This window comes from Pseudoliparis swirei, chromosome 7, assembly GCF_029220125.1.
Source record: "Pseudoliparis swirei isolate HS2019 ecotype Mariana Trench chromosome 7, NWPU_hadal_v1, whole genome shotgun sequence".
Classification (NCBI taxonomy): domain Eukaryota; kingdom Metazoa; phylum Chordata; class Actinopteri; order Perciformes; family Liparidae; genus Pseudoliparis; species Pseudoliparis swirei.
Genome location: NC_079394.1, coordinates 10,204,637 through 10,218,681, shown reverse-complemented (window position 1 = coordinate 10,218,681; position 14,045 = coordinate 10,204,637). Strand labels below are relative to the sequence as shown.

Below are 14,045 nucleotides of genomic sequence, written 5' to 3'. Positions count from 1 at the left end.
TTCCCATCAACTCTTTGTGTTTCGTGCTAACAAATATGTTATAAAATGTAAACAGGAGTTTTTCCTGAACCGATGTTAGGTCCCGGGACAGAGGATGTCGTGTGTGTACAGATTGTAAATATATTGAGTTCGGGCTATGCAAAATAATTGAATTGAATTGAAAAATTGCCATATAAGATAGTTTTATACATCAACAACAATCATTTAAATCTGTGCTGTTTTATTAATTTACCACTGAAAGGAAACACCAAATCATGGACTTGTCAATCCACATATGACAAAGTGTTTGTACTGTCCAACATCAACATTAATTCAGTCCACTAGACCTCAAGTCAAAGGATTCAGTCTCAGCTGACGTCGCCCCGGACACATCAGATCAGAGCAGTTCATCGTGGGGGAGGGGCACATGTTTGTTATTGTTGTATTTAATGTGAATAGTGATATTAAAACCTATTTAGATCTCTTCTTAACAGACTTTCCTCACAGGCATGAATAAAATGAACCAATAATTTATCTTGAGGACCAAACAGAGCTCAAATGGAAACAATCTAATGCGATCCCACTGAAGGACACATTGTATTTGTCCACAACCAGTTCATGTCAAATCGTCTCTGTTGAGGTTAATGGAGCCATAAATCGAAATACTAGTGAGTCTGAACATGACTGTTAGGTCGAAGCGTGTGTCTTTTTGGTGGGGAAGTTCTGAATGTCTTTTTGCAGCTCCTCGTTGCGTCTCTGGGCCTCGTCTCGGCTGCGTTCGGCATTTCTCAGGCAGATCTCCAGAGCGGCCATGTGGCGGCGGTCTGCCACCAGGGCAGACTGCAGCTCGGCCACCGTGGCCTTCAGCTCGTCGTTCTCCTGCTGCAGACTGCCAGAGACAGAGAGAGACAGAGGGGGCTCAGACAATGGGATGCCATTTTTAAAAAGCAACTCTGTCTATAGTGGAAACAATCCACGTCAAAAAACATATGCATCCAGTCTAAAAAGATGTCTGTCGCTGTCTTTTATTGAGTTCTCAAACTTAATTTACTTTTGATTAAATCCTGCATGTGCAGCGAAATTACAACAGCTGTTTTCAATGTAAATCAACTTGTTTCAAGAGTTTCCTGAAAATAAGAGTTTTCTTGATTCCAGTCCAATGATCTGCTTCGGTCTCATTTCTACAATATTCCCCATACAAGAAATATTGAAATTGGAAGAAACACATTTTCTTGTTTAGGTGCAAAGAGCACTCAAGAAAAATATATCATTTTCCTTTTAAACTTGTGTGCTTCGCTTCAATCTTGGCATTTGAAATGAAGGACTTTGAAGGATTCTCCTCTTTGAGTTGCCAGTGTTGGAGAAATACTTTCGCAATTACAAAATCCTATTTTAAAATCCTGAAGCTTTTTTAATCACGCTCCCACTTGATGATATTACCATTACATTTAAAAAGTGTGTACCACATGTACGGGTTATGAGGGTCTGGCCTGGTGTGCAGCAGGTTGGTTATGATTCCTCCGCTGAGCTCACCTGTCTACGAGCTGCTGGCTGTCTTTCTTCTGCTCAGACCGGCTGTTGACCTGCTGGTCTGGACCCGTCCGGTTCCCCATCCTCTTTTGAGGAAGCAGCACCCGGGAAGGCCGGGCCCCGCTGTCAGGTTTTAGGGACACAGCAGTTGAAGAACCTGCGGTGTCACTTCCTCTTTGGACTGTTAATAACTTATCCTCTCTCTCCTTGTTGCTCATCTGAGGGAACAATGAACCTGAACTTCGAAGGTCTAGGATCTTAAAAATGTCCTCTGACAATGTCCCGCTCTTCTCCTCCACGACCTCGTGGATGTGACTCCACCGGTTGATCGCGTCGGCCTTGGCTGCCATGCCGGTGAGCGGGCAGTTGAAGGTGGGAAGGGTCTGAGTGCGTTTGCGGGGACTTCCCGTCCAGTCGTCTACGGAAGTGGAGGGAGGCTCCTGAAGCATGTTTTGGGGGCTGCAGATTTCGGTCACTGGATCTGGACTGTCAATGTCCTCCTCCTCTTCTGGAGACTCAGACAACGATGCATCACCCATCTGAGACAAACACATCACTCCAAATAAACTGCAAAGATAAATATTGCATGTGCAAATGTTGTTTTTCAAGTCAGAGGGTAGAAATGGAGGAAGAAATAAACTTCCGTTGAAGAGCAATCATGAACAAAGAGATGACAACAACACATGTTTTAGGCCTTTCATGGTCTTATAGTCTGAATAAGACATTTTATAACACTGTTTAAAAACTTGGCAACTTTATCACCAAAAGTAATCGTTTGTGATCCGTAGATTTGGTCAACTAATTGACACATTTGATTTCACGTTGAATCCATGACATCATTATATATTCTGTGTTATATATTTTTCCATTGGCCGCGGTCTTGTCCTGTTTTTAACATGCTCTTAAAAACGGGACGTTCAAAGTATCTCAGAGGCGTGATGTGTGGTCCGGAGCTCGTACCTCTGCAGACTCCCAGCCCACGAAGCTTCGGGGAGTGTTCTTCTGGTTTTCCGCTTTTTTTGAGGGAGGGGAGGGAAGGACGTCTTTAGAGAGAGGAAACAAAGTCTCATGCTGTCTGATCATCACCGTCATCAGCGTCTGGATCTGAGGAGTCGCTGCGAAGAGAAACAAACACAAACGTGGAGAGATTAGCATCAGAAAGTCTTCTCTTCAGGCTCATGCAGATTATCAATTATTTTTCTGAAACATACTTGAGCTGAATTTCTTCTTGTTCATATTTTGTTATCATACAGTTCAGATACATAGACACAGACATACTGGAAGCCATGGCAGGAGCCATTTTCTTGTAAAAGCGCTACTTAATACGTATCTTTTGGACACATTACACACATCCACATAATTTCAACATGGATCTGCACACAGTTTAGTTAAGGCACGTTCTTACCCTTCATCACAGTGATGGGGTCTTCTATCTGAGGTTTGAGCAGGTTGATCCCCATCACTGTAGCCAAGTTCTCCACATTCATTTTATTCACCTTGGCGTGCAGCTGCACCTCAAACAAAAACCTGCAAAGCAGAAAGACGAGATCAGCATTGTTAACGGATACAAGTCGATGTGTTGAAGGGTGGGAACTGATCTCAGAACAGCACTAGTTTATGTTTTCAACCAGATGAACCTAAGACCTGGTAGATGTACAGTCAAGGACATGTCACTGAACACATACATGTCCTCCCTGACCACTAAGGCATCATGTTTTCCTAAAGGAATGTCCCATAATGCTTTGTGCCCCAGCTCCTACTCACCGGCAAACATAACTGAGAAGGTTGTAGTTGATTCTGGGCAGAAGAGCAATTTGTTTCTCAAAACTTTTCCAACCCTAAGAGGACACATGAGCGAGAGATTGAAGGACACACTCAAAATACCACATCCTCTCCTGCACGCTCACACATACACAATGTACAGAGTGCAGACACATGTTGTAGCCTTCTGTTAGATAGGCGCACCTGTGTGCTGCTGGAGTCCAGCTGGGTGGTGCAGTCCAGGAAGTCTTGGTACTGAGTCCAGGGCACCACGGGCTCAGGAAGCTCGCGGAGGTACAGCTTGAGCAGAGACGCCACCGTGTGGACATCAGTGTCACTGAGGCGCGTATCACAACATCCAGTTATAGGATAACTGACATTAAAATCTCAAAGGGGCAGTTCAACTTGAATGGAACCTGCTCAAATAGACGTGCTGTTTGCTTGGTTACATCCTGTTGATTACATGTTTGACCATGGCTTCATTAAAGGAACAGTTCACGCCAAAATCAAATATACATCATTTTCCTCTTACTCGTAGAATTTATCAATCTAGATGTTGTTGTGAGTTACTGAATGATGAGATATTGGTTAAATGTCTGCCTTCTTATCAATATAATGGAACTAGATGGCAATCATATTGGGCTCAAAGCACCAGTTGTATGTCTGAACTATTTTCTTTCCCCACACACTACATGAAAGAGACTGTGCTGTTGAGTTTTTCAAATGTTTTGTATGTCTTTTGAAAACAACAAGATAACAAAACACAGTTACAGCTTGTATTTCCAAAACTATGCAACTAATGCCGACAAAAGATTCATAAAAAGCACTTGAGGTGAGAGGGAAAATAGTCATCTTGGGGTTTTGGGGTGAACTGTCCCTTTAAATTTAAGACAATGGGTTTACTGGATTCCATCTAAAAATGGATAAATATGTTGCTGTTCTTTTTGTGTGTGTATTTAAGTAGTTTTCCATCTTGACTAGATTAACAAAATAGCATTTACATGGGGCTGGAGCATAAACAAGGCCTTTACAAAGTCCTCTAGGGCTTAGTTGTTCTCGGAAATGTTGGGCCTCTAGGTCTAGTTTTGTATATTGAGCTAGTGCAGCAGGATCGGATTCAGTTCTGTGGTTTGCCAAGTAAAACAGACAAACAAGATGGGTCAAATGGATGTTTTAATCAACAGTGCTTTGTCAGAGGAGCTTGTGAAGTTGAGTAACACAGGCTTCCTCTCGTGTACCGGCTAGAACAGGATGTGGTAATGCCTTCAGCTCTGAACAGACAGAAATCCATCCCACGCTCTGCGTCGCTCTCATCTCTCCTTGCTTTCTCAGAAGAAAAAAACCCCTGTGCCGATTGATTGAGGTAAGAATTCTTTGCCCTTTTAAGCTTTCTTTTAAATGTGTGACTGCTGCTTTATAAACACTTTATACTCAGTATTTCTTGTGAATTTCACGAACAATACAACAACCTTTTTAATAGGCTGTATATGGCACATATGCACAACAGGGTTTGGAGTCAGAATTAAACAATATTCACAATAATGTCATGAAAGCATAGCTATTAAATGGTTCATATGGCTCCAGTATACAGGGGGAAACATGAGTTCCCTACCTGGGGAAGGAGGGTCTCTCTCCTGCATCAAAAGCATCTCTGAACTGTTTGACAGCGTTGTCCTGACCCGGGAGACGGAAGATGCCCTCTTCATCCAGGCCGCGCTCTTTGATGAACTCCACACACTTCTGCACCAGGATCGGCACCATGTGAGGCCCAAACCATTGCTCATATGTTACTGTGTCCTTGAGACCCTTTCCAAACACTGCAGACAGACAGAGAAGTAGGTCATGACCAATTGGGCCAGTAAAGTGCGTAGAGTATAATCAGAAAACATTTAGCATAAAGACTGGAGAAAGCTAGCTCTGTCAAAGGTAACAAGAAACCCCAACAGCAAAACTATTCTGAGCAACGAGCAGTGTCCTGACTTATTTCTATCCTCATCGTAATAAAATGCTTACAAATCCAGAGGCAGATATACATATGTAGCCTATATATTTATTTATTTATTGGGGGACAGAGCCAGGCTGAGCTAAGTTGGCTGATTCAGTGTATACACATGAGAGTGGTAGCCTAGTAATCTTGTCATCTAACCATCAGCAAGAAATGGAATAAACTCACTCTCAAAATATCCAACTATTTCTAGAGTTGCAGTTTCATACGTAATCTTAGTTTACATAACAATACAAGGTTTTTTTGAACCTCCACTTGTTGGTACTCCAATGACTCTGCGCAGAGTGCGGACCCACTCCTCCATGTCACTCTGGGAGTTTGCCATGAACACATAGGGACATCTCTCTCTGTCTTTGGTTGTGCCTGTGAAATTATGGGTATTGTTGGTGAAATCTTTCTTTATTAGGACAGTCAGAACATGGAAAAATAATATATATATATATATATATATATATGTATATATATGTATATATAAATAATTCCAGTGAAGATTGAGATGGCTATCAGTTTGTGGTGGTTTCTGACATTGCACTAGTGTTGTTCCTTTTAAGGGTCGATTACATGCTTACGTGGTATGATCTCAAAGAGGTACTTCCCGGGGTCATCAGAGTTTGGAGGGAGGTCATTAACTTTATTGAACCGCAGCTGGATGACTCCCTGCAGACCAAAAAACAGGAGCACAAACACAAAGAGAAAAAAGCATATGAGTGTCAAGTCCAGAGTAGAAGTCAAGACCCAACCACTGATATTTATACTCATGTTTACATTACTTCAACGTAAGCTATCCTAATATTAACTGTTCACTTTGCTCTGCTTTTCTCTCCAGGCAAGGAGAAATGTCATTTATTTTGGCAATGCTTTTGCAGATGTACAACGCACTGAAACATGTGTTATCAACTCACAAGGGTCAACTCATGTTCTACGAGTTGACTGTTTACATTACAGCATATACAGTACAGGTCAGCATATTCCCCAGTTCATCATACATGCAGCTCACTTACTCTAGCTCCCGCTCCTTTATTTATGTTTCTTTGCACGATAAAACAAAGCAGCTGAAACATAACCATAAACTAGAATGGGCACTCGGTAGAGCGCATACCTTCGCATATCACAAGATTGGGCATTGAATTATGAACATGTTGGCATCAGTTGCATGCCAATTGGATAGAATTGACCGTGCTATGGTAAAAAGAAGATTTTGACCTATCCACGACCTTGACCTTGACCTTTGACCCGATTGATCCCAAAATCTAATCAAATGGTCCCCCGGATAATAACCAATCATCCCACCAAATTTCATGCGATTTAAGAGGATGTTGACCGTTTCATGACCTTGACCTTGACCTTTGACCTGATCGATCCCAAAATCTAATCAAATGCTCCCCGGATAATAACCAATCATCCCACCAAATTTCATGCGATTCGGTTAGAAACTTTTTTTGTTATGCGAATAACACGCATACAAATAAATAAATAAATAAATACACGGCGATCAAAACATTACCTTCCGCATTTTCAATGCGAAGGTAAAGAACCGAAGCAAGTTGCAACATGAGATTTACAGTAGGAATCTCCTTGAAAAAAAGACTTTCAGCCCACACAAGTCATATAATCAACCAAAAACACAAGCAAACACTAATTCAAAAGTAAAATAATCCACTCAAATCAAACAAATAATAAAAATTAGAATAAATGTGATTGTGCTTGTTCAGTTAAGGTTATTTATTTTCATGAATGCTACCCTTCCTTCCTGTTTCACCATAACTCATTTCGACACACGAAGTAAAGAGGAGCGAACACAAAGAACACTTGTGTTGTTTATGTGTGTTTGTTTGAAATAGTTCACACATTATTACATGGTCTACATATTTGCTCAGGTTGTCAGAGCAGTTCTGGGTTTTGTGGAGCCAATGGGAGTGTCCCGTTGTCTGTACACTGCATGTTTGAAGGTGTGTCCACACTTTGCATGGCTTGTAAGGAGAGAAAGAACATCTTGTAGACAGATCTACCGCATCATGACAAAGACCATGGGGTCTTGGTTGGATGGTTGTTCAACAGCGTGAACCAGTGGATTAGATAAAAAGGCCTTTAATGTCAGCAGGCCTCTATTTCGAGGCTTCAAGCACCATTTATTTTGTTTACAGGAAGTGTGCAAAGTTAGCCACACAGCTAAACCGTGCGTGGTCTTCCTTGAAAGACATAAACGACACATTTCAAATGAACCTATGAATTAATCCAACAACATACACAACGTTTAATACTGAAACAATGCTCATTTAAGATAACTACATGTGAAAAGATAATAGATCATGCTGGTTTGCTTTAATTATTTAATATTACTGGATGTAAAAGAAGTAGAATATGTAATAGAGGTATAGAAATTATGTTGATGACAGTCCTTTCTTCCCATATGAGTTACTGCATGTGCCAAATCAAAGAAGTTATTGTGTCATTTTAATGTTGATATGCATTTTGTGTACGAATTGCTTTGGCAATAGTGTGTGCATGTGTGTTATACCAACAAAGGACAATAAATTACATCATAATTAAGACAATAGTATTACTACAGGGTCAAACTAAGTTCCCTTGGCCTCACCTGGACAGTGGTCTCCTTGTCGTCTTTGTGGTAGGTCAGAGTGCTCCCTCTCAGTACAAAGTAACGCTGCTGCCAGTTCTTGACTAAAGACCGCTGTTGTTTCTTGAGCCAGCCGGCCTTCAGTGGCCTCTCCATGGGTCTGGGGGAGTGCGGTGAGCCCGGGCCGGAGCCTCCCTCTCCGGTTAGCACACTCCTGGATCGCGCTGCCAAACACCACAAGAAAGCTGCTGCTAAAAGAGTTGTGAACAACAAAATACGCCGACTCCCTGTGTCACAGCCGGAACTGTGAAACATTACCAAAACATCAGCACGACTGAGCTGGAGGAGAGCACTTCCTCTTTTTGATATGAACTTGCATCAGCCTATCGGGTTCGAGAGACCTGCTCACTGTAGCTTATTTCTGTTCCCCGCAGAGAGGAAACTGTTGGGCTGAACTGACCATGTTTCCTGTGAAAGGTGCACAAATCTAGCTGTGATTGTTCTACTTAACTAACGCAGTGGTTTGCAAGAGTCCGGCCATCAAAGATGAGCTGGAAAGATAAGACATTAAGTTGTGTATCGACTATACTGAAACTGGCACAGAAATCTTTTTTCTTGAAAGAATGTCACACTTGACTGATGCTGCTCACTCTTGAGTTGTGTGCCTGGGAGAGGCCATGAGGTGATGGTTTCATGGAGTGGTGAAAGAACAGAGACCGACGTCTATACATGGCCCAGAGAAGACGGACTCAGATGGAGACGGACTGAGTAACACGCAGCGCTGTGGACTGCAGAGAGAGCTGGATTGAGAAGGAGCCCACATGCTCAGTTGTTCTTAAATTCACCGTGTCTGGTTAAGCAAGAGGACAGCGGAGAAGAGAAGAAGCAGAGCGGCAACGGGATAAACAGGAAGCTGCCACATCGGTGCTGGAGGGCCGGCGACACTTTAAAGGGCTCCACCTAGAGTTTTGAGCAGTGGTCTCCAAACTACGACCCGCCTCCACATTTGGACCGGCCCCCTGAACAATACCAGAGACGCGTTCCGATTTATTATTTTTTTCACCTGGCCCGCTGCCGTTGAGATTGCAGTGAGACGCGGAGAAAAGTGTGAAGTGGTGCTCTTCACAATAAAACATCTTTGATGGGACGTGTCGCGTCTCGGCCAATCAGCGTTCAGATGTCGACAGCGTTTGGGAAGTTAGGTTAGCTTGAATGTTAGTCCGCTACATCTGCTGCTGTCACGCTGCACGGTGTATCGATACTAACAAAGTACCCGTACGTTAAAAACGATGTGATTTAGCATATTTTTAGTATCGATACTTCATTAAAAGAGCCGATTACACACCACACACGACAAACACACGACTACTTTAAACTGGCCTCATTTCAGGATCCCATTGCACCACAACGTGTCCAGTGCCTACTATCATAAGTGTGGTACTTTTCCATCAAGATGGGTACAAGGGAGAAAGATATTCAGCGTTTTCCACTGACTGTGGGGAGACATTTGTCATGTCATCAGGTTTCATGGTAAAATATTCACCTGGAGAAATATAAAATTGGGTGTACAGGCTTAGATTTCAATGATTATGCACAATAATGAATTGATAATAAGATCAAGATGTGTATTTACTTAATAGATCATGATCTGGCAGCATTCAGAGATGACAGAATGAATATCCAACGGATAATTTGATTGCAATTTGATATTTTAAGAAATATATACATTTGCTTTCTTGCTGAGCGTTAAGAGGACCAACACAACTGTCATGTCTGTCTGTTAGCTGGTTAGTTTAGCTTAGCACAACGACTGGAAACGGGGGACAGCGAGCCTGACTCTCTGAAGGTAAAACAATCCACCTGTCTATCTGTTTAGAGTCTTTATGTTAAGCTAGTGTAGTGCACATGCACACAAGTGGGAGCAATCAATCTACTCATCTAATTCTCACGAATAAAGCAAATAAGCCTATTTCCCAAAATGTCAAACTTATCCCTGTCAGATCTCTGCAGAAACTGAGCTCTTGCATCAGTTTCCTGTTGAAAACCTGCTTCACTCTAGTTCACCGGTATAGAATCAGTCACAGCCATGGTCCAAAAACATCTAAAAGGGTAAAAGAATCATGTGGGGGTCACTCGCTTTTTGGGAAGTTATTCTTTCAAACTGAAGGAATAGCATGACAATAGGAGCGGCTGATATTTAGTCACGCTTTAGCAGATCAAATAAATGTGCAACAGGCTGATACTTCCTTCCACACTGCTGAACAAACAGGAGGCTACCACTGATCGTGCAAATGATTGCACGCTGGGAAAAATAGCAGAGCATTTATCGTATCACTGCTTGTGTGCAATTCTCTTTTATTTGAATGTTGCTAGTATTGTGCCATCAGAGCCTGAAACATGGCACGGGGCATGTTATTGCACCGATTCCACCCTCTGCAAACTCTAAGCACTATTAGTCAGTCTAGACGGCTGCACAGTCACTTTAAAATACAGCACATAGTTTTCCAGGCAGTTGGACAACGACTTATTGCAATATTGGTACTTTATGGGGACTGAAAGGGGAGCACCACCAACATTAAGAATCCCGTTGTTATTTCCACGGTCTAGAGAAGTTCAATCAGTATTTGGTGAAATGAGCTACTCTCTCTCAAAGACAGAAAACAGAGAAGTGCTGTGAAGAAGTAAAACGTCTGGAACTACTCCACAGGCCGTTAATGTTTTATTTGTAATACCTAATCCACACATTCTTATCACAGCACAGGAGAGCACAGCGCTGTCGCCAAATGAATGTCAACTTTCATTGGCGTATTCTCTGTCGCCTATGTAGCATCCACGTAGGCCCTACGGTGGCATTAGCAAGCTAACTAGTGGACAGCTGGCTAGTTAGCTTGCTTGTAGTGCCAATGCTACTCTACTCTCTTTACAGCTTCATTGAGGTGTTGAACAAAATTCACCATTTTCTTACGTACTCGTGAAATGACCACATAAACCGTTCAATGTCCGTGTAACATCCACGTAGGCCTACGGTGGAATTAGCAAGCTAACTAGTGGACAGCTGGCTAGTTAGCTTGTTTATAATGCCAATGCTACTCTACTCTCTTCAGCTCCATTAACGTGTTAAACAAGAATCCATTTTCTTATGTACTCGTGAAATGACCACAGAAACAGTTCAATATTCGTTAAACTCTTTTCCTGATTGTAATTACATGGCTTTGTTGAATTCTCAACTCTGAGTGGTCAATTATCATTACGACACTATCTTCCTCTCTTTCTCTATCGCAGACCGGTGCGATGGGCGGCGAGCGGAATATCTTTTTGGCAGAATGAACTATATCCTTCTTAAAACAATAACACATTCTTTAAATCAATATTTGGTGTCATATTATGACAGTGTTCTCGCTTCAGAAACAGAAGATGATCAATATACTCATTTCCCAGGGTGCTCTCAGAGTCGATAACATCTTTCCAAATGCATTGCCTATGGAGAAGCACCAGCATAATTTACAGGTCCTCAAGTTGTTCCTGTTTATTAATAGTTTTGGACCGTCATTGGCCAAAGAAAAAACATGCATGAACGTTGAGAAGGGCCGTACTTCCCCTTTAAAAAAGGCACTTTAAAGTGTTAATTGTAAAGCCATGTTTTATTATAGTAAAATAATATAATAGTATTCATTCTGGACTGGATGACAGTGATTTGTGTAAAGAGAAATAACACTGGTGACCATCACCACAAGCAACCACCAACTTGCTCTAAAACCACACAGCTCAAACAAGGTACAGATTCCGTCACTTATCGCTTTTTCACTCCATCAATATGATATTAATTATGCTACAATGAAATTATCTGCAAAATATTGCACATATTACTATACTTAAAAAGAAGAAACAAAACATTTTAAAATTGTATCTGTAATCAGGTGAATATTTATTGTTTTAATCTGAATTGACATACATTGATAGTTAAAGCAGCAGTTAAATGCCCAAACTGTAAAATGTCCAATATGAGTGGAAGTGCAGCATCGCCATCGTCTTACCTATGCGAGCTGTCTCAGCCTTGAAGGTGCTGAAGTCCCAGTTGCGAGGAAGTTTCAGAGACATTGTCCTCCACTCATACCAGAGGTCAGTGTCGGATTTCACACATAAAGCCCACCGGAGCACGCACACACAAATTGATACACACTCAAACAACACAATACAACAAATTGGAGGTATAGAAGACCACACTTCCTACTTCCTGTGTGTTGATCTGTCTTCTTCTTCTTTTCTTTTTTTCCAGCCCTTCTAAACGCGTTCCCTCATGTTGCCTTTACTTCCATGTTCATACTTGTGCTGATAGAGATCTGAATAAATGGCTTGCAGGCTGATTCACCAAAGGGAGCAGGGCTAAAGGGCTTCATGGAACAATAGTGGGGACTTTTCAAATGACTGGTGGCACCCAAAAATAAACCACGAGTATGTTTTAAAGGAAATGATTGTCACTCCTCCAGTGTTGCTTCACAGCTCTGCCATGCGACTGCAGCAGAGAGGGAGTATTTACATTCTACATACATTATGGCTCAAGGTCAAAGCTCCAGGTATCATCTCCTGGCCTTCTAAAAACATCGGTTGCAATGTTTCCCCATATATAAAGAGATGAACTATTATAAAATGTGTCAGTTAGTGTAAACAGATTGACTGAATATCTATTAAAAAATGGGGAAGAAGACTAAGAGGGAAGAAACCAGTCACACCAACATTTTTTTTTAGACTTTTAATTTTCTTTGAATAAAGGCAAAGCACATTTCAGCATCAACGAGTACCACTTCTCTCTAGACAAGTGTACAACTCAACACAAACCATTGCACAATATAGTGAAATCATACAGCTTTATAATAAATGTAACTACAAAATAAAATGTCCACAAAGGTCCTACAGCATGTGGGGTACTCACAACTCCCACACGTTCCTTTTAGAGGGTTCTGGCTGGGCAGGATTCACAACAGCAAAGTGGCACTGTGTTGATTAAATGGCGCGGTGTTCCCTGGGTGTCATGAAACAAACACAATCAATTGTTTCTCCTTCTTCTAATAGTGGCATCTTTGTCTCATATATTCTGTGTCCACGTGAGCACAATCTTAGGGGAACTGGAATGTATCAAACAGCAAAGGGGGAAACCGTTGTGTTACACTCGATGAGCCGGTAGCAGAAGCTGCAGCTCCCTCTAGTGGCCGACTGCAACACTACAAGAGCAATGGCAGTACAGAGCTGCAGGGCTGAGACCTCGACCAGAGCAGGCGGGGGGACGCCAGAACAACAGAATATATCTACGATTGCTGAGACACCAGTCCTCGAGTTACTTTCTGGAGACTTCCGGTCTACTCGAAGAGAGACGATGCGCCACAGAGCTTTAAGTTTGTTTCAACCTGCACCGCCACAAAGAAGTTGACACATGACAGCTACCAGGGAAGAGCCTAGAAAACACCAAAATGCACCGACGTCACAGCAATACTGAGAAAATACGTTTCTGCTATCTCAATACTCTGCTATATGGCAATAATAATATTTGTAATATTCCTCTAACCAAAAACACGCAAAAAAAAATTCTAAACTTCTTAAATGTACAATATAGTGACTGAAAAGATTTTCTCACGGTAAATAAAATACTTTAAGAAGTTAAGCGTAATACACACGCAGGTCAAACCAAAAACATGACACCTATAAAATTATGAATGGGTGGACATTCAAATCGGAGAAAACACAAATGCATGCTTGGTGTATCCAGTGGTTCTTGTGAGACTTGATTTGTCATATGGAAGAATAAGCATTTTTTTTTGCGTTTCAGAACATTTGTGTTCTTTTCTTAAAAATACATAAATATTTTGAGGACAGAATCTGATGAGGAAATTTAAGGTTGCAACCCTTTTAAATGACATTAAGTTGAGCCGTCAATTACCGGACCCAAAATAACAGCTGTTTTATATGATTACCACTAGATTACCAACTAGATATTGATCTTCCCATCGCTGCTACACTGATTACTTTATGGTTGTTCATATTGCTGTTTTTACCTCAAACCGTGAGAACAGAAGTCGTTCAGTCGGGGTAACATCAACACTTGTAGTCCTACATTAAACCTCCAGAGTTATGAATCAATTCTTTCCCCCGATTGGTTAAAAAAACAAAAGGATGAAAATGCACAAAGATGATAGTCAGCCT

At 41.6% G+C, this 14,045-nt stretch overlaps 1 protein-coding gene across 5 annotated transcripts; it reads right to left on the bottom strand.

The window, feature by feature from the left end:
- Nucleotides 1–165: 165 nt before the first annotated feature.
- arhgap25 (Rho GTPase activating protein 25) lies at nt 166–12,225 on the bottom strand. Of its 5 annotated transcripts, none has more exons than XM_056419927.1 (11): nt 12,082–12,225; nt 7,872–8,074; nt 5,845–5,932; nt 5,525–5,638; nt 4,883–5,087; nt 3,475–3,607; nt 3,274–3,347; nt 2,915–3,036; nt 2,470–2,624; nt 1,513–2,048; nt 166–868 (listed from the first exon to the last, which is right to left on the bottom strand). In XM_056419927.1, the coding sequence occupies exons 2-11, from the start codon at nt 8,004–8,006 to the stop codon at nt 667–669; spliced, it is 1,764 nt and encodes a 587-aa protein (XP_056275902.1). In that variant the 5' UTR covers nt 8,007–8,074; nt 12,082–12,225; the 3' UTR covers nt 166–666. The 5 variants fall into 5 exon arrangements, with proteins under 5 accessions (XP_056275902.1, XP_056275899.1, XP_056275901.1 ...); XM_056419924.1 differs by lacking the exon at nt 12,082–12,225 and adding an exon at nt 11,885–12,075; XM_056419926.1 differs by lacking the exons at nt 5,525–5,638; nt 12,082–12,225 and adding an exon at nt 11,885–12,075.
- Between the last annotated feature and the right edge of the window lie 1,820 nt (nt 12,226–14,045).

Excerpts from the sequence above, each read along its gene's own strand:
- arhgap25 (XM_056419923.1), bottom strand. The coding sequence starts at position 8,165 with ATGTTTCACAGTTCCGGCTGTGACACAGGGAGTCGGCGTATTTTGTTG. Across the intron at positions 5,933-7,871 it reads ACAAGGAGACCACTGTCCAG|GGAGTCATCCAGCTGCGGTT; the intron begins GTGAGGCCAAGG and ends TTTGGTCTGCAG. Across the intron at positions 3,348-3,474 it reads TGGACTCCAGCAGCACACAG|GGTTGGAAAAGTTTTGAGAA; the intron begins GTGCGCCTATCT and ends GTGTCCTCTTAG.